General features: G+C 59.2%; 1 protein-coding gene across 1 annotated transcript in view; it reads left to right on the top strand.

Moving 5' to 3' along the window:
* The window catches only part of EFNB1 (ephrin B1), a 51905-nt gene extending 26104 nt beyond the window's left edge, over positions 1-25801 (top strand). The window contains exons 2-5 of the mRNA XM_084269158.1: positions 2916-3193; positions 19174-19266; positions 19970-20098; positions 21016-25801. Coding sequence (XP_084125284.1) covers positions 2916-3193; positions 19174-19266; positions 19970-20098; positions 21016-21404 — 889 coding nt within the window. The 3' untranslated portion in view covers positions 21405-25801. The remainder of the gene's footprint in view (positions 1-2915; positions 3194-19173; positions 19267-19969; positions 20099-21015) is intronic.
* The last annotated feature ends 223 nt before the right edge of the window (positions 25802-26024 follow it).

The following is a 26024-nucleotide window of genomic DNA, read 5'->3' as shown; positions in this document are numbered from 1 at the left end:
TGCCGTAAGCCATCACCTGCTGCAGAGCAAAGGTTTTGGGGAAGCAAAGTCTGCAGCCTGACCTCTCAGCTGGAAAATGGCCCTGCTTTTGGAGAAGGATAATGCTAAGGGGGAAAGGGAGGAGACAAAAATCAGGGAAATTGGAGGATGGAGGGTCAGATGTGTGTGTGCAGGCGGTGGTGGGCAGCAGCCCGAAAGCCGAGGGTGTGGTGAAGGGCTGCCTGCTCTGGCTGGTAGCTCTGTCTTGCTCCGTTTTCATCTAGGAGATCTGAAAGAACTGGAGCTGTTCAGCCTTGAGAACGGAAGCCTGAGAGGGGATCTGATCAATGGTTATCAATATCTGAAGTGTGAGACACAGGGGGACATGGCCAGCCTCTTCTCAGTGTCTGTGGGGACAGGACAAGGGGCGATGGCCTCAAGTTGGAGCACAGGGAGTTCCACACCAATCTGGGGAAGAATGTCTTCCCTGTGAGGGTGAGGGAGCCCTGGGACAGGCTCCCCAGGGGTGTGTGGAATCTCCTTCTCTGGAGAGATTCCAGCCCCGTCTGGACACCAACCTGTGTGCCCTGTCCTAGGGACCCTGCTTTGGCAGGGGGGTTGGACCTGATGGGCTCTGGAGGTCCCTTCCAGCCCCTGTGATTCTGTGATCTGAAAAAATATTCCCGGGGTAATTGCCAGGCAGAAGCTGTGTGCTTCTGAACCCGGGACCATGCCTTTGCAGAAGAAATTTGGCTTGCAATTTTATCCTTAAAATGGTAGGGCCATAGTCCTATCCATAGAGCTGTCCATAGGCCTATCCACAGGCCTTCATTTAGAGTTCTCAAGGATGAGGACGGCCCACGGGACGTGGTGCTGGGCTGTTCTGGACGCCCTGCATTGCTTTATGGCCTCTCCCCTGCTTCAAAATCAGCTCGACCGGATCCCAGGTGACCGTGCTGCCGGCGCAGGCTGCTGGCACGTGGACCGGTTGGTTTGGCTGAGGCCTAGGCCAAGGAGATGTGATAGGCCCTCCTGGTATGGAGATGAGGGATGGATAGGAGCCTTCTCCTCCTGCTCCGGCGTTGAGGCATCGGCTTGACTTGTTTGCGGCTTCCTGTTCGGCATCTTTCGGGGCGGGAGGGGAGCTGGCAGGGGCTGGAGGAGGGAATTTGAGTCACTTGGGAGTCCTGTGCCAGGAAGCCTCTGACTCAACCCCGCCGCGGAGAAACGAGTGTGGGATCCAGCTGCCTCTCGGGGTGGGAACCCATGAGCGAGCGTGCAAGTGTTCACTTGCGCTGCATGTCTGCGGCCTGGCGCGGGGTGGGGAGGGAGAGGCGGGGGCTCCTTTGCATCTCCTGCCGCACACACGGCTCCTGGGATTGCATCAGGGCTCCGGGCCCGTGGGTGGGGGAAGCCTTTATCGCTCCCCAGGCTTTGGAAGCGGCGCACTGGCCACGGGCCAGCTGACCTACTTGGTGGCATTCAGCACGGCAGCGTACCTGCCGGCAGCACCAGGGATGGAGCCGGGCCCTGCTGGGCCAGCAGCCATATCCCCCCCTGCACCGGCCCTTTGGGTTGAGTTTCCTGCTCCTTCCACAAGTCATGACTGTCACAAGACACTCCTTTGCTCCCTGCAAGCTTGCACAGTGAAGCTGCAGCTGCCGCAGCGGTGGTGCCAGGGTTGCGGTGATGCTGGGGGTCCGGGGTTGGGGTGATGCTGGGGCTCTGGGGTTTGGGTGATGCCGGGGCTCCGGAGTTGGGGTGATGCTGGGGCTCTGGCAGCCAGAGGCCTGGTTTCAGCTCCATGCCTTCTTGCTAAGACTTGTGCCGGAGCCGCGGAGCAGGTTGGGCCTGTGCGTTTGATCTGCCTTTTCCGCCCTGCCTGCAGCCGGTGCAGCTGGCTGCGGGGGAGAAGGTGTCCCCATGGGCCTGGCCATCCTGTGTGTCCCCCTGGGTCTGACTCCTGGGGTGGGATGGGGCACAGGGAGCAGAAGGGAAGGCAGCTGATGTGCAGCCTGCCTGGAGCACGTGCTTCGGTTCTCGCCGGGCCCAAATTAACAAGAGGGAGTTGAAGCAGAGATAACTTTGCTAGAACATCCATTCCCACCTTATCTCCCATCAGGAACGCATTAGGTTGCCTACATCAAAGTAGATGCTCTGCTGCTTCCCTCCTTGCTGCTCTAATCCTCCACTTCATGCTGGAATTAAAAAAAAAAATACATAAATGAGAGTATTGCTCCACAATAATGAAATCTGAATGCTAATTATCAGCATATTGCCTGCCTTCCCTCCGCAATGCCCTGCCTTCCAGCCCCAAATAGCTTTCCTCCCTCCTTGCTCCTCTCCATCCGGTCCTCCCACGCTCCTGGGCACGCCGTTGAGCCTGGCTTGGTAGAAGTTGTCCTGCAGGATGCTTCCTTCCCTTCCATTTAAGGACAGGAATTCCTCGGGGAGCCAGGGCGTGGAAGGGATCCCTCCCCGCGCCCCATTGTCAGGACTTCTCCCCACATCTAATTATCATCGCCTGTCCCTGCAGGAAGCTCCTTGCCTGGCCGTCGGGCAGAGCCGCGGCGTCTCCAGCCCGCCCGCTCTGCAGCCCTTTGTGGGAAAGCTCCCTTCCCTTTTGGGTGCCAGGATTTGGGTTTGGGAGGGGTTTCACCCTGCTTGTGGCGAGGTGGGGGCTGGGGAGCAGGACCAAACTGAGCCAGCCCCTGGGTCTGGTGGTGGGAGCCCGCACCGGCTCCCTGTACCCGTGGTGATGGTGAAGGAAGAGGAGAACTTTATTTTGGTGTCAATAAATATCTTGTGGAGAGAAAGCTGCAGAGTTTAAGCATGAAATAGAAGGGGGAAAGGCAAGGGGGTCTGAAGGGGATGGGATGGGCACCCGCTGCCTGCACTCGAGCATGTGGCTAACCTCTCGCCCTGCTCTCTTCCAGGTTCATGTCGGGGAAGGGACTGGTTATCTACCCAGAGATTGGGGATAAACTGGACATCGTCTGCCCCAAGGCGGAGCCGTCCAAGCCTTACGAGTACTACAAGCTGTACCTGGTGAAGAAGGACCAGGCAGATGCCTGCAGCACTGTCATGGACCCCAACGTGCTGGTGACGTGCAACCGGCCCGAGCAGGAGATCCGCTTCACCATCAAGTTTCAGGAGTTCAGCCCCAACTACATGGGCCTGGAGTTCAAGCGGCAGCAGGATTACTTCATCACATGTGAGTCGCCCTCCTCTTCCTCGCCACCAGCCCCAGCTTTGGGGGGGGCTGTTGCGGGGTCCTGGAGAGTGTCGCCAGGCGCTTGCTCGTGACTTGGCTGTGCAAAGAGCTGACACGTATGGAAAATATTTCCCACTGGATAGGAGAAGAGGGAGGAATGTGCTGCCAGCCAAGCGGGTCACCGGCCTGTATCTGCCTCCTGTGCTGTGCCTCATACCCCCTGCCCTGCCCCTGCCCGTGGCCGGGAGCCAGACCATGTCCCCTGGCTGGGGTCGGCCGTGGGGGACCGTGTCTGGAGCTTATTATTCTGCTGCCACCTTCCTCCAAGGCTGGAGATGTCACAGGGTGTTTTGTGTCGGGCTTGGCCTGGAGAGCTTCTGGTGGGGCAGTCGGGAGTGGGAGGTGACCCAGGAGATGCTCATCCTCCTCCTGGGGTGCATCCTCCACGAGCAGGAATGCTGCCGGTGCTGCCCAGTCCTTGCTGTGGTCTAAATGGCTGTAAAATTCCTCACGCCGCCTTGGTCGTGTTGTTTCTTGGGATAATATGGGATGTATCTGCCTGTGCCAGCTCCACCGTGGATGGAGGGAGGACTCTGGGGAGCTCAGCTGTCTCCTCAACCCCTCCGGTTCTCCTTGGCTCGGCGCATCACGGCAGAGCAGCCGGCAAAGGGCACGGTGGCCGCAGGTCTCTCCCCTCGCCGTCACGGTGCCGCAGGCTCGACGCAGAGGTCAGGGTCCCTGTGTGGGAGGCGAGCACTGAGCCGTGGGAGCCGGTGCTTTCCAGTCAGTAAACAGTTTATGTTTAGCCTGAAACCTTTGCCCTCGGAGAGGGGCGGCGAGGATCTCGTAGGCGGCTGGGGGCAGGAGGTGCTCTGCCCTAGCGCGGTGCTGCGGTGATACTGCCAGAGTCCTACCTGGGGCTGGAGCTGCCTCTAGTTCTGCTACAGAATACTCTGAGTAAACCTGGTGTAGAAGACACAGCTGGCACGGGCTCTGGCACGTCCCCCGGGTCCTTTGGCTGCGCACGTGGTGGCGAGTGGGGGGTATCACAGGGTTCTCTGGCCGCCTGCACCTGGTGCTGTCGGAGGGGTGACAATGGGGAGGGCCTGGCGCAAGAACCCGCTGAGCCTGCTCGGCATGGCAGGGACCAGGGCTGCACGGCCTGAGTCACCCTTGGCGGGGCCAGTCTGTCCCCAGAGCCACCGTCGCTCGTCGCTGGTTCTGGGCTGTCTGCCCGGTGTCATTTAGGGGGGGCACAGGCTTTGCACAGGCTTTGCAGCCATTGGTAACCCTTTTTTCCAGGCCAGACACCCAGGGGATGGGCTGGGGGTGCCAAAACCCCCCGTGCAGCAACCCTACAGGCTCCCATCTCCCTTACCACCGGTAACCATGGCCATGCCAAGCATGGCGATGCTGGGACCCCGAAAGGTCTGCCCTTCTGCTCTCCCCCCAGCTGGGATGAGGTGTGATGTAACGGCAGGCTTCCCCCCTGGTGGCAGGGGCGCAGAGGGGCTGTACCCCCAGCCATGGGGCTGTCTGTGTGTGTCAGACCAGTGCCTCGGTGTGCGGGTCGGGCAGTGGCTCTGCTGTGCTCGGGGGTCAAGTTTGGGTAGTGGCACAGTGGTCAAGCTAATGAAGGCTGAAAGCAGGGTCCTGCCTCGTGCCCCACCGCTGTGTCCCCTGGGCTGCAGATAGCCCCCAAAGAGAAACGCATCGCCCAGAACAAGCCCGGGAGCCAGGCGAGGCTTTGGGGAGCAGAAACACGGGGTGGGGGTCCCCTCGTGCAGCACCACAGCTCTGCTGGAAGGTGCCAGCGGGGCAGGAGGAGGGTTTGTGGCTTCTGAACTGGATGAGTTTTGGGGAGCAGCTCTGCATCTCACACAAAAGCCCATGCTTGAGATCATCAGCCACGTGTAGCTTTCGGAGGTGTTGGTGCAGGCAGCCGATGCCGCGCTGTTGCCTACCAATATGGCTCCCCAAAGGCCCCCGTGGCTTTGAGCTGGTGCCAGTGATGCTCCAGCTCCCCTCCGATGCTCCTGGCATACCTGGGTTGCTGTAGCTCCGATGGGATGGGGATTGGGATTTGCTGGCATAGCACCGTTCACAAAGCCCCGGCTGCACATCCCATCCCAATCCCGTTCTGTGGGAGGTTTGGCTGAGGCTTTTGAACCTCGTTGTGTTCTTGCCTGGTCTGGTGTTTATACGGTTCTGTTACCAGAAATGGGAATCTTCTCCTGTCTCCAGAAGTATTCTCTGTATTTGTAATTCAATCCTGCTTTCATCCCAGAGCTGGGCATGGCCCTAGAGACTGCCATAAAATCCTATTTATCCTCCCTTTCTCCATCCCAATCTCCTATTGCAGCATCTCAGAGCCTGTCCGGAACAGGGATGCAGCGAGCAGGGAGGATGCTCAGAGCATCCCTGTGAGGCCCCCCCCGCTCTCCTCGGGGGGCCAGCAGTGCCCTCTGCCCCCTCCTTGGACCGTTTCTGACTTTAATTTCTCTTGACTGGGCCGTGCTTTGATGCGAGCCCCCTCAGCGCTGGGAGCGAGCGCCCGCTGCCAGCTGAACTTTGGCCCCTGGGTGGGCTGAGGATGCTCCTGTGATCTGGCTGTACCCTCTGCCGAGCAGCCCCAGGAGCTCTTTCTGCCAAGAAATAAAATAGCCAAAAAAACAAAGTCAGAAGTCTCCCCGAGCAGACCACCCACGTGTTGTCTTTCCCCCCCCCCCCCCTTTTTTTTCCCCCCTCCTCTCTCCCCAAGCTTTGCCTTGACACACAAAAGGGTTTGGGGTTTATTCTTCCTTTTCATTTCCCTCAGCCCTAAGCCGGGGGAAGCGATGCTGAGGGGAGCGGGGCGGCAGCAGGACGTGTGCCGCTTGCCCCCCGCCTTCCCCAGGCAGCTGGGAAACCTCCTCACCAGAGCCAGGGGGCTTCCCAGGGTCCCTCTGCATTCAGGGCTGCTCCCCCCTCTCCTCACCCTCGCCTTGGATATGCCAAACCGTGTTTAAGGCCACTTTTATCACGGAGGGACATGGCCCCAGCCCTCGGCTTAGACATGAAAAAGGCTTTTGAAAGGCAACGTAACCTCTCCCCATCCTCCCTGCAGCCTTGCTCCCGGCCCCTCCACACCAGCCCTGGGCTTTTCCTTTAAAGCATCTTTTCTCCCAGGGCTGATGCCATCTCCTAAGCTTTTCCATAAAGACCAGGAGCTCCTGCCCACAGGTCTGAGACAGAGATATCCTCAGCTCACTGGAGGATGGATGTGCAGCTTCAGCAGGACTTGGGACACGTCCCCTTGGAGAGGGGGATGCTGGAAATTTGGGAATTGGGGGTTTTGCTTAATGTTCAAGGCAGCTCATGGGTTCTTCTGTCCTTAGTCAGCTGGCTCGCTGCCTGCCTTTGGTGTCTGGGTGGTGGCAGTCTCCTGTCCTTGGCCTCCTGTGTTGTCCCCCCACACCAAAGCATTGCAGGTGGAGGGAAGTGTGCGGTGGGGTGGTGGCTCTCCGGGGCGGTTCCTCCTGCTGTGCTGTGTGGGAGGTAGGAAGGAGAGGTCCAACAGGAATGAATTCTCACTGTTCTGCCCTTGAGGAAAGTCCTTTGGGGGCTTCTCAGCCGAGTGGGCAAGATGCTGGAAGGGTGGATGGGGACCCCAGGGTAGTTTGTAGACATCTGCTGGTGTGGGTGCTGCTGCCCTTCCCTGGCCCAGCAGTGAGGTTTGGATCATTCACACCACCTTTGTCAAGGCAGAAGGTGCTTCTGGCTCATTAGGGCTCATTAGCAGGCGTGTGGTTACTCCTCCTTTCGCCCCCTCAGAGCTGGTAGAGGGGCTGGTTGCTTATGAATGGAGAGAAGAATGTGTCTGAGTGCTTAGAAATCATCCGTCTGGTGTCTTTTTGGGCTGGTGGGAGCAAAGGGATGTTGGAGGGTGACAAACCGGGACTGTTTTCTGAAGGTGCTGTCCTAGAGTTGGGGGGGGAGGGGTCCTGCTTCCACCCCCATGGGTCATCTCCCCCAGCCCCAAGAGCCTGGCCATACTGGTATTTCTCCCCAGCTTTGTTTTTTTTACCAGCTTCTGGTGATTTCTCTGTGTCCTTGGCTGTCTGTGCCCTACTCAAGTAGCCATCCCCTGCTCCCTGCTGTCTGCGCTCCTGGGATGCTCCTCATGGGCAGCTCTGCACCCCCCTCCATGGCTTATCCAGCCATACAGGTTCATCTCTCTCCACCTCCCCTCCTAAGTCACTCCAGCTCCTAATTGCATTTGCTGCTCGTCTTTGAACTTGCTCCAGTTTTCCTCTCTCTGGTAATGAGGTGCCTGGATAGAAATGCATTCATCCCCCTGCCCCGGCGGTGTGAGCGGGAGCTGCCGGTGTCGCTCCCCACCGTGCCGGAGGTTGGGATGTGTCCTGCCTGCTCCCTGTGACGTGTCCTTCAGCCTTGCTTCACCCTTGGACACGGTGGTGGTGGTCCCAGCAGCCCTTTCCATGTTGGATAGGGTGCAGGAGAGCTGAGACCACCCCAGCAAAGCCTCACTCAGCCTTTCCATGCTCCCAGATGTGACCTTGGCTGATCGGTCCTGCGGTGGGTTATCCGGGGGGGTCTCTTTCCCCTCCCTTGGCCAGGTCCCCAAGGCATGGCTGTGGTGTCCCAGCCTCCTGTTTGAGGCAAGGAGACCTCATTTGATGGAAGTGCTGAAGTAAAAGTGTGCCCCTGGTAGATGTTTGCCCCATAAATCCAATGTGTCCACTGTTTATCATTCAGCTCTAAGCCCTGCAATCCAGTTCTGATGGAATAACACTCCTAATCCAATCTAACGCCTTTTGGCAGCGGGATGCGGGTGAGACCAGATATATTACCCCAAGTGTTTCCTTAAAGCCCTTGTCTTGCAGTTCTGTTTTTAGATGCAATTAGACGTAACCTGGCAGTAATTACTTGTTGTAAACCCTTGCTGCGACGTGGGCTTCGTCCCGCAGCCTCTCCGTGCCAGCAGCTTCCCGCAGCTCGTGCTCCAGCGTGGAGAAGGGGATCACCTGCCTGCTGCCACGGCCATCCTCCCCCTCCTGGGGGGATTTTGGGACACCTTGCTGCACTCTCTTTTTTAGCTGTTCCTCCCCCCAGCTCCCAAGGAGCTGCTGTTGGCTTGGGAAGGCTCCCGCCTGTGCCAGCATGTGTGAGAGTGTCTGGAGCCACTCGAGCTCCTTCCTGCAGCCCCAGTATTTAATAATACAGCTCGTTCCGCAGCGCTGGCTGCCCAGCTCTGATGGGTGCTGTGCTGGAGAGGAAGGGGGGGGACTGGGTGCAGCCCCCCGGGGCAGTTTGTAAGCCCGCCAGCTCTTTGCTGCCTTTCTTTTGCTGATTGCATTTGCATGTGGCCACTTTCATGTGCTCCTCATCTTCCGCCCCACAACTTGCTTGGTGGAGAGGAGTTGAAAGCCAGGGTGCTGTTTGATGCCGGGATGAGAGCGAGGAACTTGTGCTGATAAAAACCCAATTAACCCGCTTCCTCGTTCTTCACCCGAGTCGGGACGGTGTTCTGCAGATGTGCTGTGTCCTCATCCCACCAGCTCGTGGGACACAGGTAGCCTGGGCGAAGCAGAAGCCATCCTGATGGTGTAAGCCTCTAGTTTTTGGGGGACAGGCTTTCCTCCTCCATCCCCATCCCGCCAGGAGCTGGTGGCAGAGGGTGGACGAGACCCTCTCCCCGCAGGAGATGCTGCGTGGGAGCCAGCTTGCACCGGAGACAAACGGGTCTCTAACAGGGTCCCACTCCTGACTTCAAAGCCCAGGCACTGGACATGTCAAACCCAAATAATGGCCCTTAGACAACACGGGGTTCCTTGTCTTGGAGGCTTGTCTGAAGACCGTGACCAGAGTAAATGCGATTTTGTTGAGCCCTGTCCCTTAAGCCTCTGCCTCTTTTCTCTTCTCCTCCTCCCTCCTGACCTTTTCGGCTCAGCGCTGTCCCCGGACAGCCCCTGGCAGCTGATCTCATGGCTCAGCCTTTCACGGCCCTAATAGGGATGAAAAGCCCTATCAGAAAGGGCCAGTGTCCCGCACCCAGCCAGGAGGTAAATACCCACCGCTTTGATCTGCTCCTGGGCCGGCAAGGAGGGGGGGCTGCCTGCAACAAAGGCCCCAGCCGGGGGTCCCGGTGCCCCCTTAACTCCCTGGCTGCTGGGCAGCCCGGCCCCTGCCTGCCCGTGGTGGGCAGCTGCCTGCAGCTCCTGCACAGCCCAGGGTTTCCCGTGCCACAGGCAGCTGGTTGTGTCTGTTCAGGGAGTTGGACAGCCTGGCTCCAGGGACACCCTTTCCTGGGAGAGTTTCTTCCCAAGAGCATCTCTGGAATACTCACATGACCCATTAGTGGGAAATAAACTGTATGTAACCCCTTGGTGGTCCTGAACACCCACGAGGTGGTGACAAGGAGGAGGTGACATCCAGCTGGCACCTGTGCATCGCCATCCCTCTGCGCCCATCCTCTTCCTTCCCTTCCAGCCCTGTTCCCCATGGCAGGTCTCCTGGAACTCTCTGGGAGCAAAGGAGGGTGCAGAGAGGTGGGCGATGGTCTCTTCAGCCAGGGGACAGGAGATGGGACAAGGGGAAATGGGCTCAAGCTGCCCCAGGGCAGGGTCAGATCTGATGGGAGGGAAAAGTTCTTCCCTGGCAGAGTTGTGGGGCTGTGGCACAGGCTGCCCAGGGAGGGGCTGAGTCACTGACCCTGGGTGTGTTTAACAGGCGGGGAGATGAGGTGCTCAGGGATATGGTTTAGCACAGGATGGGAATGGTTGGACTCGATGGTCTTACACAGCTTTTCCTACCCAGTGATGCTGGGATTCTGAGCTGCAGCGTGGGCCCCCACGGACCTGCCCTTCAGTGACGCTGAGAGCTTCCTCTCTGACTCCAGAGGAGATAAAAACTTGTCTCCTTTTGGACTAAAACATCCAGGAAGAGACATGAAAGGTAGAAGAAACCTTCAGCCTGGTGAAGACTTGAAGCAAATCCCAGAGTACCAGAGTGGCAGGGAAGGGTGTGCAGCCATCAAGTGCCTGCAGCTATTTCCTGCCCTTACTCTGAAGTGACCCCTTTGTGCAGACCCTCACCCAGGCTTTTCCCCTGGGATCTGCCACGGTGCTGGGAAGAGGCTCAGGGGCACTGCCACAGCTCCAGCCTGGTGTGAAAGGCTGTGCCAAGCTGGGATGCTGGGCGATGGCCCAGGCTGTGTGTGGCTGTGGGTGCTGGTGTGTGTGACGGTGGGTGCTGGGCTGTGTAACGGTGGGTGCTGGGGTGTGTAACGGTGGGTGCTGGCTGACAGAGTGGGCTGAGAGCTCCAGTCTCCAGAGCATCGCCACACTCAAGCCATGAGACGCTTGGGGTTTGGTGTTCAATAACCAAGATGCACCTTTTTCCATCTCTTTAATTTCTAATGCTGTGTGGTTGGAATGCCTCTCACCCGGGCTGGCTGTGCTGGGGAGGGCTGGCTGTGCTGGAGAGGGCTGCCTGGGTGGTGGGCAGCACCTTTAAAAGCTCATTTTTCTGGGGGAGAATTGGGTTTGTTCTCTATTTGAAGTCGCATCGCCCAAGGACTGATGGTTTTGCTGCTGTGTAATGACTGTGCTCTTTGATCTGCCTGGCAGCACCGAGCGGGTGTTAGCACAGATAATTGAGAGCTGGTGGGATGGTGGGGAGCAGGGGGGGCAGCTGCTCGCCCCTCTGCAATGGGGGTCAGCCCCTGACTTGGGGGGCAGAGAGGCCCCTTCCTCTATCAGTGAGTAGACAAGTCCTCGCCTAGATAGGCGGGGGTGTCTCCAGCTTATCATGGTCATCTACAAATTTTGGGGTGTTGCTGGAGGCTCTGCTGGCACCCTCCTGGAGCAGGGGGCTGGGACCCACTCCCTGGGGTCCCCGAGGGTGATGTGCTGGCTCTGCAGCCATGAAGCACAGTGAGCAGAGGGAGATCTTCCTCTGAGCCGGGCTCCAGCCCCTTGCTGGGTGCAGCACCGGTGGGTGCACAGGGGCAGGGCTGGCTCCGCTCCTGGCCGTGGGGTGCTTTGGAACTCTGGGCCAGGGATTACACCACCAAAACCTTCCTGTTGCCAGCAGATCCCTGGTGCTCATGCAGAGCTCACCTTTAATTGTCATGAGGTTTCCTCCTGGCTGTCCCACAGTACCCTGAGCTCCCTCCCCACTGCCCGGCACCTCCTCAGCTCCCTGTGCTCTCCCAGGTGGAAGATTTGCACGTGAATCAGCTTCTCTGGTCCCTGATAACTTCCATTATCCCTGATATGTTTGATTATTTACACCTCCAGCCCAGCACCCAGGCAGGGCTGGCTCTGCATCCCTGCATCCCTCCATGAGGAGCAGCCAGCATGGGCATCGGCTGTGCCGGGGAGGGGGGTGGGGGGTGTGTGAGTGGCACTGTCCCCTTGAGTCCCCCTCCATCCCCTTCCCCACAGGTTTCCTGGTTGGTTGCAGATGTTTTGCTGCCTAACTGAAGAGATTTACACCCTGTTAAAACGCAATAAGTGCTTTCCTTCCCCCCCCTGCTCCCAGCGGGGCCCACAAATGACTCTGGCAGAGCATCAGGTGGAGAATTACATGGCACTTTTTTCCCTGACCTATAACCAGCTGCTTGGGGCTACCACAGGGACTGCAAATAACCTTCCTCTTCCACAGACTCTCTCTTTTTTTGGAAGGGGGTTGATAGACCTGAAGGCAAAGGCTTTATTTAGCACCCTGCACCCCCCACACACCCCTTGGACATGAGCTGTGCAGGCAGCTCCCCGGGACAGGGATGCGGGATGCTCGTAAGGCTTTTCTCAGCCAGCAGTGCTGATGCAAAAGGGCTTGTGAGCAAGTGAGCAAGGAGGGGTCTGCAACCCAGAAGTGCTTTTTGGCCTTCATGAGGTCACCCACAGTCTAGCTGGGACTCTTAATTACGGTGCTTATTAGGGCTGGTTATCATTTTTCCATCAGAAGGCTGGGTTAATGAGAAGTTAGGTTTTCACTCAAGCGTTGCTTGTGCTGTAGTACCTTTTTCTGCCTGTATGTCTGTGTTTGCCTGTCCCCTCACCCCAGGAAAGCACCCTAGATGGTCCCAGACCAGTGGGTAGGACAGGCAGCAGTGCTGGATGTGTAGGTGTATGGGCTCCTCCCTGCTTACCCCTTTACCCAGCTGGCACTGCTGCTGCTGGGGAATGCAGTGGCCACGCTTTAGAAGGGCTGGGGCTAATTTAGTGTCTGTCTTTACCTTCGTGGGGCCTGACCCTGGCCAGGGGGAGGTGAACTCCTTCCCAGCCAGACCCAGCTATGTCGTTTGCATTCCTATTTCCAGAAGAGTCTTTGAACCTCGTGCTTTTCACCGTGCCGTGTTTGCTAGAGCAAGAAGCAGAGGATGGGTTATCCAGCTTCCCCAGGGCACACAGTGAGCAGTCTGTGCCCTGCAACCAACCCTGGCTGTCCCCTGCTTGCCATGTGCCTGGGAAGGATAGAGGTGAAGCCTCAGGTTCCTCTTCCATGCCCTTGGCCCTGGCTGGTGGGAGCAAACCAGAGCAGCACACAGGGCTCTCTCCCTTCGCTGGTGAGGGTCTGTGGGGCTTTGCAGCAGCACAGGACGTTGGTACAGCCAGTTCAGCCTGAATCAGCTATGCCAGGTCTGTCCTTGCCACGTGCCTTGTGTGGGGACCCACCAGTGCCTGCCTCTACCCCCTTGCACCCCCTTGGTGGGAGGAGCAGGTCTGAGATGCCAGTGGGGAGGCTGAACCCTGGGCTGGTGGTTCCCTCCCAGAGCTGGGTGCGTGGTGCTGGTGGGTGCTGGCACCCCCTCCCACCAGCCATACGGGTGCTCCAGGAGGTCTGAGTGCCCTGGGGAGCTGAAATCCCCTCCAGGCATGGAGGGGTTCCCCCCCTGGATAGGATCTCTGTTCTGGCCCACAGCAGTGTTTGCTCTGCCCCATGCCATGAGGATGAATGCCAGCTGATGGGTCGGGATGGTGGCACCGGTGCTGGTAGGAGATGGGGTGGGAGCGTGCCGATCCCACCGTGCCAGCCGAGCCCCAAGAGCTGCCTCTGTGTGCGGCTCTGAGATATTCTGGGGGGTTGATGCCATCCCAAAAACAAGAGCTGTGGGCTGGAGAACCTGCAGCTGGCTCTGCAGTGAAGTGGGGTCGCTGGGGAGGCTTTGTGGCCATGCTGGGGAAGTGGCGTGGCTGCGGCTGTGGGTCCTACTGCTGCTTCTCCGTTGGCTGGGTGTCACCTACTGGGACCCCTCTTTGTCCCTGGGGTAAACAGAGGGGAGGATACAAGCTCTTTGTCCCTTCAGTGGTGTTGCCCTGGCCCCGAGAGGTGCTGTGGTGTGGTCAGAGGGGATTCGAAGCTGGTCACTGGGACGTGAGGAGGGTCTGCCACTTGGTGCTGTGCAGAACCCCCAGTTCCAGGACATGTGGGTTTGTGTGACCCTGAGAGGATAAACCCCAAGGAGGATGAGTAACCACGAGGGATGATGGTGCTTCTGAAACCCAGGTTTGGGTCTCAGAGTGAGGAGGTCCTGATGGTCACCCCCAGCGCGGAGGCTCTCTGTCTGGATCCCACCCTGTACCCATGCCCTGAGCAGCCTGGAGCAGAGCCTTCTCCTGCCAGACCAACCTTTTTTTGGGTCCTGGGGGGTAGATGATGGTGGCAGGCAGGCAGTCTGAGGCTCCCTGCCCATGGTGGGCATCTCTCAGTGCCTTCCAGCACCAGGGCGGTGAGCTGGGGACCCCAGGGCAGGCACCCTCGGGGTTAGCAGTGCAGGGAGAAAAGGGGCTGCTCGGCTCATTCCATTGCAGACTGGGAGGCTGGAGCGGCTTTGGAGCTGCCAGGAGGGTGTGTGAAACCTTAGCCTTGCACCTCCCGCAGCCGCTGAGGGCCGGGACAGGGCCGGGCTGGCTCGCGCACGCGTTCCTGGGGCTTTCAGGGGGCCCCTTCCCGCTGCAGCTGCCTCTGGGCTGGAAAGGCTGCTGCCGGCCTGGCTGGCAGCGTGACAGCGTGGGGCTCGGCTCCCCCCGCGCAGCCCCGGCCTGGCTCTGGCAGCCGAGGCGGCGAATGTGCCGGAGCCGATGGAAGGGGCTTTGGGGGTGATGGGCAGGGGGGGTGCAGCAGCCTCGCCTCCTTTCAGGAAATAGTAGTGTTAATAATATTGATAACAAGGGTGATAGCCGAGTGTAATTAGGGGTGGAGGAGAAAGGGCCACGACCCAGCCCTGCTGCCCCGGCAGCCCAAGCGGGGCTGGGCTCGGTGACCTGCTGTGGCTCTGACGGTGTCCTGGGGGGACAGCCCTGGCCAGAATCATAGGGGTTGGAAGGGACCTCCAGAGCCCATCAGGTCCAACCCCCTGCCAAAGCAGCTCCCTAGGACAGGGCACACAGGTCGGCGTCCAGACGGGTCTGGAATCTCTCCAGAGAAGGAGACTCCACACCCCCTGGGCGGCCTGTCCCAGGGCTCCCTCACCAGGAAGAAGTTCTTCTACCCAGGACAGTGGCACGAAGGAGCCAGGCACTGCCCCGGCACTGCAAACCCCTGGTGATGCAGCAGCAGCTGTAGCGATGCTCTGACACCCACTGAGGGTGCACAAACCAGAGTTGAAGTCTGGGAGGAGAGAGTAGGTGGCATGAGCTGGGGCTTGATTTTACAGAGGCTGCTCTCTGGTCGGCTGAGGGTCTGGGAGCAGCATTGGAGCCCGCTGGTGATGGAGGGGGCACGTCTTGAGGGGTACCCGAGAGTCTCCGTCTGCGCTGGGAGGGGCTCTCAGTGCAGTGTGGGTGTCCGGATGGAGCCGTGGCTGCTCCGAGCCCCTTCTGCACCAGCTGCCTCTCTGCAGGGTTGGTCAGTGGCTTCCCACTGTTCAGCTGCTCTGGCGGGATGGGGGTCAGGTGGTACCCCAAAGCCTCCATTGGGATGGGGGTCAGGTTGTGGTAGTACCCCAAAGCCTCTGTTGGGATGGGGGTCAGGTTGTGGTAGTACCCCAAAGCCTCTGTTGGGATGGGGGTCAGGCTACAGCAGTACCCCAAAGCCTCTGTTGGGATGGGGGTCAAGCTGTGGTGGTACCCCAAAGCCTCTCTTGGGATGGGGATCAGGCTGTGGTGGTACCCCAAAGCCTTGGTGGTACCTGCAGGATGCTGTTGCCTCTGCCTGGAGCTGTACGGTGGGAGATGAATCCTGGACGGCTCTGGGATCATCCAGGCTGTGTCCACACTGCGCCTGGCGGGGTCTGGAGCGGGGCTGCAGTGCACAGATGGAAGAGTAATTAAGAATAATAAAAGGAAAGAGACTTGGATTCGCTACAGCCTCAGCACGTTAATTGTGCTTTGGGGCCCAAATCGTAACGGAGTCCTGCTAGAGGGAATCCAGGAGAGAAACCAAACGGCTTGCTCTGGCCAAAGCTGACCATTTAAGAGACCCTTGCCTTCATCTCCTGCCAGGCATTACTTCCAGAGCCTCCATCTGCCAAAACCCAAGTTCTCATTTGAAATGTTTTTAGGGGAGGGAGGAAAGCTGCAGCGATGCTCAGTGCTTGGAGGGGGGACGGGATGCGATGCACTGGGGACAGCATGTGGCCCTGCTCACTGGTGGGGGTGGAAACGGGGGGTTTGAGGGGTTCTCCCCCCCACGAAGGGTCTGTCCCAGCCTGGCTGGCCTCTGTCACCGGGCTGGGACTTGGTGTTTCACTGGTCTCTTGCCCAGGACCGGGGCGAGTCGTGCCAGCAAGCAAGGTCCTCCCCGTGCTTCCGTGCAGGCTGAGCATCTCTCCTACATTGACAAGCAATTACATGGTTAATGGTATCAGTGTTAAATCCTCATCACTCGGCAGCCCCAGGCTTAATGCTTCATTAAGGCAAAGGCATCTAATAGCTCTCAGGGCTGGGAGCTGCCTTTTCTTTAAGGCCGAGTAGAAGTCAGCAGTCCAGAGGCAGCATTTGCTCTCCCAGTCCTCCAGCCAAACTGGAAGCCCCTCCAAAACAAAGAGGGGCAGGAATATTGTCCCTGTCCACTCTGCCTGGCTGGGGCCAGTGGGCTCGAGCCGTGGTGATGTGATGGAGTGCGCATTGCCAGTGCGGTGTGTGAGGAGCATGGCTGAGGTGCTTTCCTTGCCTTTCCCCACCCCAGGGGTATCCCCAGCTCCCTGCCTGCCCTCCTTCACCTTCCCTGGCTCTCCCCTTGCCTTTCTTAACATTAAATGTTGTCTGCTGTCGATGATGGGGAGAACATTATCCCAAGGGCTTCGGGCTTCCACCTCGCTGCTTGCCAGGTGCCTCCTGGATCCTGTGTCTCTTCAGGAGCGTTCCCCATCCCACAGCCTTTGGATGATAAATCCCCACTGCACCTTGGAGCTTCGCAGGGGAACATGACAGAGGAGCTTGTGCCACCACCATCCCTGGGGACCCCCTGGCCACAGCCCCCTGCCTGCCTCCGGACCTGCTTCTCGGCAACACCATCCTACGTGTCTGTATAAAGCTCTCCAGGAGCTGGATGCTCTCTCTGAGCCATCTGGATGGGATTTTGACTTCTGGAAGCCCGGCTGGCTGTGTGGAACATCTTTGCTTTGGTTTGGCCTCGTTTGGATCTGTACAGAGCCTGGCCTTGCTTCGGGAGGCTGTGCCAGAGACCATCACTGTGGTTCTTGCAGGCGTTTCGCCCTTTCAGCTGCCCCTTTTCATCCTCCCTCAAGCAGCTGCTGCACCTTCCCTCACACGGTTCCCATTCAAAGCTGCTTTCTCCCCTCCTCATCATTACAGCTGGAATAAGAAGAGGCTTCTCCAGTGGGAGGAAGGATGCTCACCCCCCTCCCCTTGTCCATGCCTCCCTCCTGTTTGGATGTTTAATACTTTTGCTGTGTCCTGCGACGTCTCCGTAGATACTTTGGAGGAAATGATGTCTCTGCATGCTCTGCTGCCACAGGATCTCCTGGTTCCCCACACTCCATGGTTTTGGCACAATGAGAGTGTTACCTTATCGTTTATAAGACCTGAGGAGGTCAGTTCTCACAGGCTGTGCTGTCTTCCCCTGCCCGCTGCATCACAGAGCGCGGGTGGGTGAGGTCTCTCCGAGATGGAGCAACCCATGGGATGCTGCTGGGAAGATGTTCCTGGAGCTGCTTCAGGGCTGTGAGATGGGATGTACCAGCTTATTTCATCCTGGAGCCGGTGCCTGTGGCTGGGGAGAACCAGGCTGCTGTGTTGGAGTTACCTCCCTGAGGTGTTTCTCCCTTCGCTCTGGGCCCTGACTTTGCTTCCTCTTGGGAAGAGCTTGTGTTCCTCCGCTTTGCCAGGTGGTTTGCCTGGGGATTGGTGCTGACAGTGCTTCTGTCCCAGATGTGTGGATGTACAGCTCTATCCAGGGAGCTGCTGGCTGCAGAGCCCCACTGCAGGAGAGGCCATCACTGGGCAGGGAGCCCCAGAACTCTGTGATGAGTTAAACATGTGCTGGGGTTTCACATGGGAGCTGGGACTGTTCGGATGGAGCTGGTGGACTTGGAGCTGCATCCCGACGTGATCCAGGCTCGCTTCCCAGCATAGCCCAGTGTCAAGTCTGAGTATCCCAAGGGTCCTGCTGCTGGGAGGGGAGCACAGATGGCAGAGAAGGACCTTGCTCCATAATCCAGCCTCTTCCCATCACCTCCTTCCCAACACGCAGTGGGTCTGATGGCTTCACCCCCACCCTCCAATGGGGAACGTCTTTACTTTGGTTTGGCCCAGTTTGGATCTATACAGAGCCTGTCCTTGCTTCAAGAGGCTGTGCTGGAGACATCCCCCACTGCCCCCTCCCCAGCCTGGGGCTTTTCAGGGTGCAAGCAGCCCCAAACCCCGGGGCTGAGGTTTGGGGTTGAGGCTCAGCACAGGTATTGGCCACGTTGTGCTGGCTGAATCCCACTTTGGCTCCGTAGCTCCATGATTCTCCACGTCACCTTCCCTAAGCCACCCCTCATGCCATATGTCATTGTCACCTTCCTCCCAGGGTCTGCTGCTTCCCTGGCTGAATAAATCCCTGGCACCTTCCTCCTGGGGTCTGCTGCTCCCCTGTCTGAATAATCCCCCACGCCTGGATTTGGTGCAGCACTGGGATGATTTGTGATGGGTGGAGGTGCCAGCTTGAGAGCTGTCCCCATTTTCCAGGGCAAGCATCTTTAGCAGAGCTGGACTCTGTCACCCTCTGGTTTTGGGGTGTTTTTTGTGCCCCTCTTTTGCTCTTTCCTGTTTCTCTGTGCCTGGAGCTGTCCCCACAGTGTGGGTGAGGGTGCTTTCCTACGGGGTGGCCGTGGGAGCCACGCTGCTCCCTGCTCTCCCACAGGATCGAGAGGCTCTAAAATCTGTGCCGGCTGAAGCAGAAAAGTTAATGTGAATTTAACTGACTTCTGCCCTGCAATTAAAGCCGCTCGGCCCCACTGGGGCTCTGAGTTTACATTCTTCGCCCAGGCACGGTGTGTAATTATATATGTATAATTTAAACTCTGCATATGCATGTGTTCCTATTATACACCGAGGAGCAAAGGAAATTATCCAGAAATTAAAGGGGGAGGAGAGGGTGCGGGCGGGGAGAATGGCTCGCTTGTGTGGATGTGGCAGCGAGGGGAAGCTGGGGGGATCACATCCTCCCTGCTGCCGGTGCCTCGCGAGGTGTGGGAAACAAGAGCCCCCAAAATCCCACATACAACCCGTACCCACCCTTTTGGGCTGAACACTCCCCCACCCCATCCCGAGGCCCCTGACCCATTTTGAGTGAGGGGAAGCTGGGGGGATCACATCCTCCCTGCTGCTGGTGCCTCACGAGGTGTGGGAAATGAGAGCCTGTGGTGGGCTCCAGACCGGGGCACAAAGGAGTGGCTGCAGCAGGGGGGGTCAGGAGCGAGCCCCCCGCCTCGGGATGTGGTGAGCTCCTGCCAGGGACCTCCTCGGACGGTGCCCATCCAGCTCCCAGGACCCCTCCCCAACGTCCCCTCTCTTTTCTTGCAGCCACTTCCAACGGGACGCTGGATGGCCTGGAGAACCGGGAAGGGGGGGTCTGCCAGACACGCTCCATGAAGATCGTCATGAAAGTGGGGCAGGGTGAGTCCTCCCACCCCCCCCAGTGCCAAAATCCCTTTGCCCAGCAAAACCAAGGTCCCTGCCTTGGGGCTGGGCTGGGGGGTTGGCATGGCTGGTCCCACCATGACTTGCTGGGCACCAGAGCAGGAGCTGGAGCTGGGCTGGTCAGTGCTGGGGCTCAGCGTGGTCCTGGCAGCTCTGGGTGGCCAAGACAGCCCAGGCCGGTGGTGACAGGGACACTGAGGCCATCACTGCCCATGGTGCTGCGGCTCTTCTCCTGGAGCGAGCTCCCCAGAACCTCCTGCCCCAAGCTGCTGGGTGCCTCCCAGCCACGGTGATGCCCCGGGGTGGCTTCAGCCCCCGCCTCAGATGCAGGGCTCCTGGTGACTGCTTCTCATTACGCTGTTTTCACTTCGGGGCCAATATTTATAATAAACAGAAGAAGCAGCGCTGCAGCCTTGGCAGGCTCCCTCCCCTTCCCTTCCTGTTCCTCCTGCTGCTTGTGCAAGGAGCTTGTCCCAACCCACACATGGGAGCTCGGAAAACATAAAAGTGGGGAATTTGGGTGGGGAAGCTGCTTCCCACCAGCCCTGAAGCAGCTCCCATCGCTCCCACATCTCCCTCGCACTCCGTGGGGGGTTTGGCCAGGTGGGGTTTGGGGAGAGGAGCAGTGGTTCTTTAGACAGGGGAGGTTTCTCATCCAGCCTTTCCCTCTCCTCCCCAGATCCGAACGCAGTGATTCCAGAGCAGCTGACGACGAGTCGGCCGAGCAAAGAGGCTGACAACACCGTGAAGATCGTCACACAGAGCCCACGCAGCAAGGTCCCGGCGGTGGAGGAGCCCGGCAAGCCGGGTGGGTGTTACTGGGAGGGGGGCAAACACCCCAGGAGAGGGGTGGGCGCTCTGCCTGCCGGCGGGACTAGGGGTTTGCAGGCAGAGCCGCTCTGAGCCGGGCTTGTTGCGTGGATCCCAGGGATACTGGGTGCTCCAGAGCAGGGATTGAGGTGGGGTTCCCAGGAGTGTTGTGCCCGTCTTCACTGTCCCAGCTGCTCGCAGCGTCTCCTCGCCCCCAGCCCCGTTCGGGGCCGGCACAGGCAGCCAGGCGCTGCTGCGGTGCGGAGCAGCTCGGGTTTGTTTTCCCAGCTCCGGTATGTCCTGGCAGGAGCTTTGCAGGGAAGTGCTGTTTCAGCACTCTCCTCCTCGCTGCCCATCTGTTCCTCCCAGTACATCTGAGAGGGGCTTGGAGGAGGTGAGGTCCTCGGGTTTGTGAGCTGAGCCAGTGTGAAAGCCCTTTGAAGGTGGTTTCCTGAGTTCCTGACCCTGCTGAGAGAAAAGTGAAATCAGATGAAGTGGGGAAGAGTCGCTCTTTTCTTCTCGCCCAGTCCGGCCAGCCAAGCGCTCTCCCCTCGGGGGGCTGGGGCTGCCCCAGCCCAGGGTCAGGAGGAGGCTGGGGGGGGTCAGTAATTGGATATCGTGGAGCTCCAGGTATTGGAGCCCACTTTCACCAGAGCTTCCAAGTCTGTGAAGGCTCCCGGGGTCTGGGCTGGTCATCACCCGGACACAAGTCATGCCCTGCTCCATTGGCTGGGAGACGGGAAGGGGGAGCGGTGATGCAGGATCGGGGGGAGGACGTGTGGTCCCTCCTCTGCGGGCACCCAGGGCTCCTGCCTGCCCTGCCCAGAGTCTGTGGGCACAGATGGGGTGTGGGGCTGGCTGCGCAGAGCCCCTGGCAGAGGTTGTCCTGACACCCCTCTTCCCCTCCCCTTGCAGGCTCTGTCAACCAGGACGGCCAGGAGACCCAAGGGCCCAGCGATGGCTTCTTGAGCTCCAAGGTGGCCGTCTTCGCGGCGATCGGCGCCGGCTGCGTCATCTTCATCCTCATCATCATCTTCCTCGTCGTCCTCCTGATCAAGATCCGCAAGCGGCACCGGAAGCACACGCAGCAGCGAGCAGCAGCCTTGTCCCTCAGCACCTTGGCCAGCCCGAAATGCAGCGGGAACGCGGGCTCGGAGCCCAGCGACATCATCATCCCATTACGGACTACAGAGAACAACTACTGCCCGCACTACGAGAAGGTGAGCGGGGACTACGGGCACCCCGTCTACATCGTCCAGGAGATGCCCCCCCAGAGCCCAGCCAACATTTACTACAAGGTGTGAGGAGCAGCCTGGGCAAGCCGCCGATGCAGGAGCACGCCAGCGCCGAGCGCGGGGCGGAGGGCAGCCGCCCCCTCCCCTGACCCCGGGTCTCCCCAGGGGCAGTCTGGCTCCGGGAGGGAGGAAGCGAACCGAACCCCACGGCACGGCGCGGGGAGCGCCAGGGTCCGGCGCCGGAGAGCGGATGGCTCGCTCGCACGCTGATTCCCCCAACACCCTTTGTATTTAGTTTTGTAGTTCTCAGCTTTTGTAATCCCAAGACTCGAGGGTGAGCCTTCAGCCTCCTCCTCTTCTTCTCCAGACTGCGGCCGGCGCTGTGCCTTTCCGTGCTCGCTCGGACACCGCCTGCAAACCCGCAGACTCCACCTACACCCCTTTTTAATTTTGGGATGTCCCTCCATCACCCACCTGTCTGTCTGTCCTCGAGTGAAGTGCCCGGTGTGCCTGGCACCGCGTCGGTGACCACGTGTGGGGCCCGGAGCCTGGACCGACGCCGGTGCCGTGGCGAGGAGCCTCGGTCAAGGAGGAGCGAGCAGCCGCGCCGGGAGGAGGAGGATGCTTTGCCTAGGTGCCAAGATGCAGACAACTGTGCAGGGAGGAAGCTGGCAAACCCCATTTACTACTACTACTATTATTATTATTATAATTATTTTAATTTTTTTTTTGTAACATTTTTATTTTGGTGAATTCTGGGTGGGATTCTGACCCACCACCCCCCCGCCCCGGGCACATCCCATCACCTCCTGCCAGCACCCCGTCCCGCCGGCCATGGGGCAGACTCCCCCCCTGCTCTTGCCACTGCCCTTTTAAACTCCTGTGTTTGTAGCTGTTGACTCTTGTTTTAGTCTCTTTATAAAAAGAAAGAAAGAAAAAAATAAGAAAAAAAAATAAGAATAATCCATCTATACCATGTCTCAAGCTTTTGGGGTGCAAGAGTCTGGGTGCTCCTCGTGCCCCCCCTCCCTGCCCCCTGAGAGCATCCTGTGGAGGACGAAGGCCTTTGCTGAGGGTTTCCATGGGGCTGGGGGGCAGTGGGAGGGCAGGGGATAGTTGCAGCCCACCCCCGGTCCTGTCACCCAGCTGGGGATGCTGTGGGTGGCTGTCCTTGGAAAGGAAAACTGGAAAACCAGCGTCCCCCACCTGCTGAGGGGAGCTGGGGGTGGTGGGTGAAGCCCCCCCTGGCTGGATGTGATGCTGGGCTTGGCTTGGTTGGGAGCTGAGCTGGAGGTTTGTCTGCTCTGTGGTACCTGCCTCTGGGCACCGGCTCTGGGCACAGGAGTGTCACCCAGCCGTGCCACCTCCTGGGAGTCCCGCGGCCCCGGCTCGCTCTGCCCACACCGTGCCCATCTCCTGCCCCAAACTGGAAGGGGCTGAGCCCTGTGCCCTCCAGTGGGACCCTTCCCAGCTTCCTCCATCCCCACGAGCACCGTAGCTGATGCCGGTGAGCGCAGCAAGACCCTGCTACCCACCCACCCACCCATCCCTGGGCTGCCCCAGCCTGGGGGTCCAGTCTGGTGGCCGCCCCCTCCTTCCTCACCTTCTTTTCTTTCCAGAAGTAGCTGCTTTAGCTCAGGGAGCAAGCGCGGGGCGGGCGGTGCTGCTCCCCCAGGGTGTCTTGCCGGGCTTGCGGTGCCACTGGGCTGCCCGGCTTGGGGTTGTCCTCGCCTGCCCCTGGGGGGGCCCCCCCAAAACCCGCCTTAGGAAGTGCCCAAAGAGCGAGAGAGCTGCTCTGCAAAAGTGCCTTGTCGAGGAGCGGGCAGGAGGGGCAGAGTGGGGGCCGGTGGCTCTGTGAGGGGGGGATGCCACCCCCGGGCCTGGTGTCGGTCCTCAGCATCCCCCGCGCTGCATCGCTTGGTCTGTGGGTCGGTTGGGAGGCCGGAGTTTGGGCTGCCCCAGCTCCCCTCCCACCCTCAGCACCCAGAGGTGAGGATGGCTCCTGGGGTTACCATGTGAGGAGGGAAGAGCCACAGCAGCGGGTGCTCCCCCCTGCCCAGCCCTTCTCCCTGGGGTTCCCCCCACCCTGTGTAGCACCTTTAGCCCCCTCCCCACCACGGCACCCGTGCCAGTGCTGCCCACCGCTGGCGGGGAGCCAGCCCAGCCGGGACCCCCCCGTTCTGTGCCATGGGGGATGAGGTCTGCTCTTAGAAACGACAGAAAATTGTGTCTTAATGACCCCCCTCCCTTGGCCCCCCCTGCGAAATCACACCCCAAAGTTGCAGGGTGAGTGGAGCTGAGTTGGGTGGCAGTGGCTGCGGTGACGGTGGCTGTGGTGACGGTGGTGGTGGCCATGGTGATGGCAGCAGATGCTTTATCGATGGGAGGTGGCAGTTGGGGGGGACGATTTCGTTTCAGGTTGGATTCAGAGGAGAAGGGAAGGGATTTGGGTACGGGCTGTAGCACAAGCGAACACCTGGCATGGGGGCTTGGGGACTGTCCCCAGCCCGGCAGCCCCCCGGCAGCTCCATTCCCCTCACTGGGGGCAGCTGAGGAACCTTGTAAATATGTGAAGAAAAGGGTGAAATCAGAACTCTTGTGTTTTACTGAGCACTTGGGTCTGCTGGGTCCCAAAACGGGGAGTGTGTCCCAAAACAGAGTGTCCCAAACCAGAGCGTGTCCCCCAAACCAGAGTGTGTCCCATCGGGTCTTTCCCTTGGAAGTGTTGAAGTTTGGTTGGGTTTTCTCTCTCTCTTTTTTTTTTTTTTTGGTGGGGTTTTTTTTTGGTTGTTTTGTTGTTTTTTGGGGTTTTTTTTTCTTCTTCTTTTCTCTCTTTTGTTTGTGTAAATACTAGCCTTTTTTGGAAGAAATAATGTAAAGATGTTTTGTATAAACTCCGAATTATTTTCTGGTTGCTTTTTCTTAGAAAAAAACAAAAAAACAAATGAGAACTTAAAAAAAAAAAAAAGAAAAAAAAAAACAAAGAAAAAGAAATTTTAACCAGGAGAACGGGTGTAACACGTGTAACACATCATCATACTGCGCTCAGCCCCGCGGCGGGTGCTGGTGTGTGGGTGCTGCTGGGAGGGGCTCAGTCCCAGGGCTCCCTGCCCTGGATATAATGCAGGATCAGCCCAAGCAGAGAGCAAGGTCCCAGCGCTGGTTCTGCCCCTGGGGTGGGGGCTGGTTGTGCCCCTTTGGTGCTGGTTGTGCCCCTTGGCGCTCGTTCCCAGTGAGTTTTTGGCTGCCCTGAGCACAGGCACAAGACTCAGTAACATGAGTGAGCTAAAGGAGCATCCAATTGATATCTCCTTCTTTGTCTTTAACCAAAAAAAAAACCCTAAGCCAGCGCAGCACCCTGAGCTCCTGAGCTGCTCTTCAGAGCTGTGGCACATCCCTTTTCCCAGCTCTCCCCAAGTTTCCAGTTGCCCACTGGCAAACAGGCCGTAGCCCCATCTCTGCTTGGTGCCCGCTCCCTGCAGCAGCGCCCACGGTTTGGACGGGGCAGTGCCAAGGGTCCCTGCCCTCAGGGAGGTGGCTGTGCCCACCGAAGCCACCCCCCACCCCGGTGCCACCGGCGTGTCTGGCACTTCCCTGAGGGCAGTGGGGAGCAGCTGGGAGCTCCTTGTAGCCCCAGTTGCTCGTGGGAACCTGTGAATCTGCATTATATCCACAGAGGATGAGCAGGGGCTGCTGCAGCCTCTGCTGCCCTTTTTGGGGGAGGGGGAGGGTTTGGAGGTGCTGCACAGGGCTGGTGTCCCTCTGTCCCTCCCTCCCTCCCGGCTGCGCCGCGCACCAGCACTCCCACATCTCAGAGCTGTGACCATCCCACGGCATCGCATCTGTCCCGCATCCCGAGGGGAGGAGAGTCCCCCCTGCTCCTGGGGGGCACCCCACTGCCCCATCAGCCGGCTGTGGGGATGCTGCCCCGACCCTATGCCTGGCTGCCGGTGCTGCTGGAGCATCCAGGCTGCCAGATTGTCCCTGTCCATCCTCTGTTAGCCAAGAGGTGAATCGGGACTCGGAGGCTGGATGCACCAGCCCCGCTGCCGGCCTGGGGCGTGTGGGAGGGGGGCTTCGGCCGGGGGCTGGGAGCAGCGGGAGCGGTTTGGGCACCCAGGGGGATGCTGGAATTCGGGCTGTGGCACAGAGGGAACGAGACCCTTCTGTGCCAGCACCCCCTTGGGTTGCAGCAAGGGGCACATCCCACCCTGGGGCTTAGCCATCCCACCCTACGTGCTCACCCTGGCTGCCAGTGGGGCTCCGGCGGTGCCGGGTGCCGGGGTCCCGTGGGCCGCACTCCCCGGCACTGCAGCCTTTTGTTTCTTCGTGTCATGTCCCCTCTTTTTGATTCCTTTGGCCTTCTCCCCAGCTCTCCCACCCAGTAGCATATCATCGGCATCGGTAACCAGCTCTGTGGCCTCTGAACTCCATGGAGCCGTGATGGAACCTGATATATTGTTAAATAAAAGGGTTTTTTCCTATGGAAACCCCGCTGTCTCCTGTGTGCTTCTTTGCTGCCCCAGCTTGGCTTTGGAAACCCAAGCCCGGTCTGAAGGGATCTGGGCTGGGGATGGAGCAGGTTGGTGGGAAAGGGGTTGTCTCCTGGCCAGGCTGTTCTCAGTCCCTCAGATCCCAGGGGACTGACGTGGTGCTGGGGAGGCTGGTCCACCATGTCCCTCTTGGTGC

This window comes from Gallinula chloropus, assembly GCF_964237585.1.
Source record: "Gallinula chloropus genome assembly, chromosome: 11".
Classification (NCBI taxonomy): Eukaryota; Metazoa; Chordata; class Aves; order Gruiformes; family Rallidae; genus Gallinula; species Gallinula chloropus.
This window is presented reverse-complemented; position numbering and strand designations above follow the sequence as displayed.